A 7,822-nucleotide genomic window follows, 5' to 3' on the forward strand; every position below is an offset into this window, starting at 1 on the left:
ATTTTTTATTTTAGTCCATAATTTAGTTAAGGCATTTTTTTCCCAATGGGGAAGGCTGTATGTTACTAATAATAGGGAGCCACTGAAGAGGGGTGGATCAGATTGTTCCTGTAATGATTCGCATTGCTTGGTTGAGTTGCATGTAAATCTTATCAGCATGAGCACTGTTTAACCAGACTGGGGCACAGTATTCCACCAAAGAGTAGACCAGCACTAAAACTGTTATTCTCAGTTGATCGTCATCAGATCCGATGCTGATGCTCAAGTGGTGCATGGATGTAACATGTCCTAATTGACTGATCTAAGAACAATTTTATTTCCCTATTACATCTTTGACAACCCACTGCATTTGTTATTGATAAAACAGAGAAAAATGTTCACAGAAAAGACCACAGCCAATGATTCAGAAAGACCACAGCCAGTCACAATGTTTTGTGACTGGCTGTGGTCTTTCTGAATCTGCTGTAACAGTAGAACTGTTCTATTATCTTTCTGCTGTCAAAAAGCAAGTGAAAGCCAAAAGCTGGTGTTTTCCAAGAGATGCCTTGAGCCTCGCAAGGTTGGAAATCGCTGACCTATACTCTTAATTGCTAAGCAGATACCGAAGAAACACATGCTTAGACTTTACATTAAAGGCTTTCATTTTATCTGCATTCTTCACACATCAGTTCTGTGATCAAAACCATCACCAGAGAGCCTTACTGAAACATTTTCATATATTTTAGTATACATTTATTCTGGCAGACAGACATCTAGTGGTTCCATAGAAAAAAATAGTTTATAATTCACAGTATTTTTGCTGATAGAGTTTTTCCACACCCACTGATAGTTGGATGATCTTAAAATAAGGGAAGGGACAGACAAGGCCATTATATTAAAAAGACACCATATAAAGTTAGTCAAAAGGACAAATATACAGATGATTGAAAGTCTTCACCGTGTTAGAATATGCAGCTGACCAATTTACTTTTAATGTATAGGACATGAATACACATTGTGGTGACTGATATTGTGCCATTGTAACAAAGTGCCTCTGCACTTATGTGTCTATTTTGGCTCTACGTGCACCATACAGTCCAACTGCTTTTTTCCATCTTAGATTAATATGGTATGTAGTACATACATGATCCCACCAACATTCGCTGAAGTTTGGAAGCTGATGCTCCAGGCTGTACTCCAGAAATTCGAACATTACACTGATAATCATGCACATCCACCAGTCCCGAATCATTAGTGTCTGATTGAAGAAAGGGAGAGATTTCTTTCAGAATACCTTTCATTACATAATACACTAAAGCCATTTTGAAAAATAAATAGTTGTATAAAGAGGAATACTGGTCATCTCAAGTCAGACTCTATACATTTTAGGAGACCTAGGATGGATTTAGAGACCTTCTGCTACCTGGAAAGATATTTGAGCACATGGCACTTATTTTCAAGCTTCTGGTCTGATCTTTTCAAAGATACAGGACTGACGCTCCAAGGTGCTAATTTGGTTTTGAACATACTGTGCCCAAAGGTTATTTTCATTTACTCTAGTTCTACTCTGGCCTGTGAGACCCAAATACAGCAGAGTATGTAGAGCTAGAAAGGTTATGACAATAATTTGCCTATGTGTCTCTCTTTTTTTTTGTTTTTGTTTTGTTTTGTTTTGTTTTTTTGTTTGTTTGTTTTGTTTGTTTTGTTTTGTTTTTTGGTTGTTTTTTTTTAATTAAAGTCAGGTTTACCATGGCCCTTAAACTGACTAGATGCACTGGTCATAAAAGATGCCATGGAATTACAGCGGAACAAAATCTTGAGGCCACTGCTTACATTACCAGAAAGAATAATGGCAGGCAGGGAAGATTCAGCAACAAAGAAATACAAGTCACACAATGGATATGGTTTTGTGTGCCTCTGCTACCAGGTGGAAGCAGTGAACAGCTAGCAGTGTCCAGAGCTGCTCAAAAGGCTCCCCATGGCCTGCTTAATGCAACTCTCAAAGCAGCCATCTGTCCTCAGCCTCAATCCCCAACTCTGCCAAGTCAGCAATAGAGCTGTGTTCCCTCCTTGCTCTCTCCTCAGTGTCCTGCTTAGGATGCAATAAGTAGCAGTTTCTTATGAGATCCAGCTGCACTTCATCCTAAGCTCCTTCTGAGTTCACCAGACAGGCTGTTAACTCTCTAGCTGCTTCTCTTATCTTGAGGATATCACACAGATTACTGAGAAGCACGGGTGTGAACATACAGCATATCAGATACTCCTCAGTAACTCCTACTCCATGGTAATGCAAGGATCCCTCAATGAAAGTAGAATATGTTACCTCACATTTACTGTGGCCAAGAGTAAATAAATCAGGTTGTTACTATGGAGTAGCTGATGCAGTCTAAGTTGCACCCTAAGCTTACCCAGAAGTAACTTGTTCACGTGCCTGAATTAAGATGTGGACATGAGGAGAGGACACTTAGGTGCACGTTAAAAATATAACTGATTGTGGGATTTCTTCAAAAGGAGTCAATCCTGAATACAGTCAAGGAGTGAACAGATTCTACCGTTACCTTCTGCCCAAGCAGCTTTTTTCATGGCTAGGTCCAACTGCAGTTTTGGAAGCAGTATTCTTCAGGTATTATAGTCCTACAAGCAACATTTATGTGGAGGAATAATGAACCAAACTCCTTAGTGCTTGAATATGGGGGAAAAGTATGGTTCATGATTCAACTGGAAGGTAAAGAAAAATGGATAGACCCTCTGTCCTTTTTTCCTAGCTACATTCATGCAACAGAAGTGACCCTCCTTATTGCCAGCAACTGTGCAAGTCACAGTTGAGTTTCTTCCACTGCTAGGGTTCCTCTGTCTGATTACTAGAGCAACTTCCAAGGAGCAAAGCAGTGCCACAATTCTACAAAAAAGGAGGATCAAGCAACTGTGTTGCCCCAAGGTGGAAGTGGGCAGTGATTACGGCCACACAATTTTCACCCTTTCTTTGAGAAATCGTTTCCCACAATCTACTGTGGAATGAGATGCTTTGCTCTGTATCCCCTTCTGTCACACTCCTCCCCCTTATGCTGGCTGACAGCATGCAGAGTTGTACCAACATATGGTCTCCTGCAGCTAAGTTGTGCTGTAATTGAATGTGCTTAGCTACGGTGACTAAATACTGGCTTGAAACCAATGAAAAGTAGGCACTTGTTAAATGTGCTTATTCAGATAATGTGCAACAAACACCTGCCCTGATATCACCAATGACAAAAGGCTGACCTAGTGATGAGTGAGGTCCTTAATTTTTCAATATTATTTTTCTACAGGGAACTGAGACATACACAAAGTAGAGTTTAATTATTCAAACCAGAATCAAGATGCAGGTGCTCATCTTTGTGCTCAGCACCAAAACAGACATTCCACTTTTGTTACCTTGTTGTATGAAGTGTTTTAATGACCAGTGAAGAACAGAGGAGGCATGTTCCTTTTAGAGCGGTAGCATACAAATCATTGCTCTGTGGTGCTTGTTAAAACCAAATCCAATGGGCAAAACTCCTGAGATGGACAGGAAGGATGCTGTCTCAAACAGCTATCTAGAGCAGTATTTCTCAACCCATGAGTTGCAACCCAAAAGTGGGTCACAAGAAGACTGTAAAGGGGTATGGGGAGGTCCCAGGGAACTGAGTGGTTTCCAGCACAGGCTACAACACTGGCAGCCTGCACAAAGCCCATATGCAGCGGGGGGTGTGATGAGCACACAGCAATGTGAGAGCAGCCTCAGGGGCCAGAGAGGGAGGGAGGGGGCCGGATGCAACAGCCCAAGGGGAAAGGGGTGGGGGGCAGGCAGACAGAGCAGGTCAAGGCCAGGGGGTTGTGGCAAGCTGATAATGATGTTAATGATTCCTGGTGTGTAAAAGGTTGAGAACCACTGGTCTAGAGGACACTCACCCAGCTGATTCAGATACAGCTTATACCTTTCTTCCTATGAAATAAATTTAACAGATTGATTTAAAAGATAGACGCCTACACCAACTCTTTGGCTATGGACAGACAAGTGCAGCAGCACTGTGAAGACCTAATGAAAAGGTAGCTCTACTGGTGAGGACAGGAGCGAGGAAACCCCCAGGTGGAAGGGTAACAAGTTGTAGCAAGGCAGTTTGGTCTACTACATCCAGGAGGTGTGACAAGAGATGGCTTGGCCCTGTGTCCTATCTTTCCCCCTCCCTCGCACCAATGGGGAAGCAAGCCTGTCATTGAGTCTAATAACTGACAGCCAGCCTGCTCCCTGTCCCCCAGAACGCTACAATGCACCATACAGCCATCATATGTAGTGCTACAGAGAAGTTCCTGTTTCAGAGGAACATTTTGGTGACGTTTCCTTTATATTTTAACACTCCAGGTGGCAGGCATGTCTGTCCCTTCAACTACGTACCTCCTGAAACGTAACATCTGTCCATGACCCCTAGTTCCTACAAAGGCCCTATTATCATTTGTGCTGTCTTTTCATCCAAAGCCTCACTTTAAGGCAAAAACAGTATATACTACTACAAAAACATGGTTATGGACTTCAGCAGATGTTATTTTTATCACACAGTATCAGCTGTTCTAGCACAACAAAAAGCAACTGTTCATGCATTCATGCTCTCTGTTGCACTACAAGAAAATGCTGATCTGCCACAAAAATGGCAAATCCACAGCAGAGAAGTCCCATGGGTGGCTTGTGGGCAGCTCTGTCAACTGTTGCCACTGCAGCAACAGCTGATCAGGCAAGCCTGTCTGTACATGTGTCCTACTCACTGATAAGTTCCAGTGGGGGAAGGAAGTTATGGAGCAGCCTGCTATTGTCTCTTAGCTGGAATGGGCACCTTTGTGGCAATAGTCTCACTCCAGAGAAATGGCTGCACATGCGGCCACACATGTGCTATGTTTCTGTAGTGTAACAAAATTCTTCAGTACCAATAGTGTGCCAAAAATTATGTCTACATAAACCCTGAGTTTGTTTTTGTAACAGTAAAAACACTACATGACTAATTGGGATCCTCATTTTGAGAAATGTCTCCTTACGCAAGGGTATGAGACTACAAGAAGCAATCGTCTCCTTGAGTTTGTCAAGTATTCCATTATGCATACAGAGTAAGTTACAATTCTGTTAATTTGAAAGCATTTCATAAAAATCCTAAGTTTTTTCCTGGTCACTGAAAACAGACATGGCTGTGTTAACAGCTGCACTTTTGAACAGGGATGAAAGCAAACTGAAATTTGTAATTTCTCTTTCCAAAAAAGCTGAGATTTAATTGTCAGCAGGATTGTTTAGAAGGGGATGTAGAATAAAGGGTAAACAAGGGCTTTGGTGTGAGGTCCATTTAGTCAGTAAATTCACTTGAGCAGAGGAGAGCCACATTTAGATCTAAATACACATTAAACAATATTTAACAGGTGCTACTTCTCCAGCAGGTGTAGCTGGAACTCTCTCCTTGTTTGTTCAGATACTGACAGTTACACTTATGAGAACGCTGCCCTGCGAGTCGTTTCAAATCATGACTTTGGAGCCTAACAGATAGCGTGAAATACTTCACTTGTAGAATTCTATGGGTACATCATTATGGGTGAATGGTGATTTTCATAGCTTATGCTGCAAAGCATCTTCCCCGCAGTCTATGTTAAAAGTTCACTCAAGAGTGAAAAATGCTGGGAAAATTAATGGACTTCTATATTTTTTGTTTCAGTGATCTGACCTTCGTGAAATATCAACCATGTGGAAGAAAAAACTTGTTAATGAAAGCTTGTTAATGCAATGTTGGATAGGAAAGAGATTAGATGACCTAAAATTGTCAAAAAAAAAGAAAAGGGGTCTCATATGTTTGAGAGATGCTTATTTAAACTAGTTCACAGATGACTGCCAACTATAATTAATTCTGAACACTGGTAACATTGAAACAGAAGCAGTCAAGCTTTAAAAGCAGAATAGTCCTGTAGCAGAAGTGTCAGAACACAAACAGGACTGATTCTTACTTTTAGGTACCAGCCAAGGAAGTGAGCAGGAACAAATCCATCCAGTTTGTCCTATAAACCAAGCAGAGAAATTGGGTTAATTTGTCGTATATACAACTCTGTTTTCCATGGCTTACATTCTTGAAAAAATAAAAAAAAAAAGATAGAAGTGGTCCTTAAACCCTTCAGATGCCTGGGATGTTGGCATTTACTGTATTTCATAATCATTTTGGCACCAATTAAAAACTGCAAATACCCAGGCAATGTTTTTTAAAGTAATACTAGAAAGCCCAATTAGGGACAGGAATGGAAAATGTGACACAAGATTGGCTGGGTAAGAAAACTCGCTCCTTGTCTCCGACTCATTCTTTTGGCCAGCCTGGAGATGGTGAAGAGAGAGAGAGAGAGAGAGAGAGGTGGACCATGGTAACAGAATCCCAGTACAGTGGGACAGGGCAGAAAGGTATCTTTCCTTACTAAATCCTACTCCCCACTCCAAAAGGAACCCAGGATTCTTGGGTGCCATCATTCCTTAAATGCACTGGAAACCCACTGGGAAAAGTGTAGCCTCATTCTCCTCTGGCACTGATCCAGAGATTATGACAACCTCTTGCTGTCAATAACTCAGGGAGCTGATATGACAAAGGTCTGTGCGATGGATCCACAGATTTCCACCCACTCATTTACAAAGCTGCCAGACCAATTCTGGAGACAAATATACTAGCCACAAGTCCTGTGCTCTTAGATTTTATGCCTCTGGTTGTGAACTTTGGAATAAAATTCAGTTAGATTCTTAAATATCAGGTGAAGATTCCATAGGACACAATTTGGGGCTATACACCAACATGCAACTTGTAGCCAGATATAAAGAGAGCTAACTCCAATTAGAACAGAGGAACTGGTGTAGGTTTACATCAATACTCTGAAGTGCAAGCAACATACTTAAATAATTTACCCCTTCTCCCCAAGTAGGTAATTAGGTTACAAATGAGATGCGTAGTCTTGATCTGATCACTTGTGAAGGTCAAAAGAGAAAAGGAAAAAGGAAGGTAGCAGGTAAGAGTCTAAATCTAAAAGAAACACAGAACTGGATTATGGATTCAGCACTAAGCCAAGTAAGGCAAGACTGCACATTTCAGAATTCAGCTGAACACCATTTTACACAAAAACAGTAACACTCACAGGCAAGGAGCTCTTTCATTTCAGTTTCTTACCCAGATGTTGTGATATGGATCAGTTTCATTGCCTGGATCGTAAATAAGGCAGTTACCACCATAGTCTCTTTCTGGCAAAGGAATGCCTAAATTTGGATCGATGTATTTCATAAACTGTCTGCCATCATGTACAGTCTGCAGAATTAACACATCCATCCATTAGCAATTGATAGTTAATAGGCAGGAAAACCTGAAGAAAGGAAATTACTAGTAAGCAGCCCATCCTCATATGGGCAATATTTAACATTTCTGCTGCAAAATAGTTCAAACATGTATCCATGCCTCTTTAGTAATGGTAATGCTTTTAATTTGTACTTCTGGTCTTCTGATGTCCAGTACCAGCTACTGAGGAAGCAAATTCAAATAATTAGCTAAGTCTGGCTGCAGGACTGTAACTTAAGACTACAGTATTGAAACAACAGGCTTTTACACCTGGGCAAAAACACCCACAAAACTGATAACCAAAAGAACTGACATTTCCCCAAATAGAAGGTGACCCTGATTATAAGACAACCCACCAATAATCAGATTGTATATATGGAGAATATATGGAATTTGTTATTATTTTCCATTAACAGAATCTAATTATTGTGTGTTTAGCTTGAATCTGTCCCTCTCTCACTGCTACAGCAGGGAAAATAAATTGGGGGGGGGGGGGG

General features: G+C 40.9%; 1 protein-coding gene across 1 annotated transcript in view; it reads right to left on the reverse strand.

Moving 5' to 3' along the window:
* The window catches only part of PTDSS2 (phosphatidylserine synthase 2), a gene marked incomplete at its 5' end in the record, with an annotated part of 86,734 nt that overhangs the window by 23,127 nt on the left and 55,785 nt on the right, over positions 1-7,822 (reverse strand). Inside the window, 3 exons of the mRNA XM_019519991.1 lie at positions 1,124-1,237; positions 5,971-6,021; positions 7,164-7,298. Of these exons, the coding sequence (XP_019375536.1) occupies positions 1,124-1,237; positions 5,971-6,021; positions 7,164-7,298 (300 nt within the window). The remainder of the gene's footprint in view (positions 1-1,123; positions 1,238-5,970; positions 6,022-7,163; positions 7,299-7,822) is intronic.

This window comes from Gavialis gangeticus, unplaced genomic scaffold, assembly GCF_001723915.1.
Source record: "Gavialis gangeticus isolate Ggan-Ray unplaced genomic scaffold, GavGan_comp1, whole genome shotgun sequence".
NCBI classification, from domain to species: Eukaryota; Metazoa; Chordata; order Crocodylia; family Gavialidae; genus Gavialis; species Gavialis gangeticus.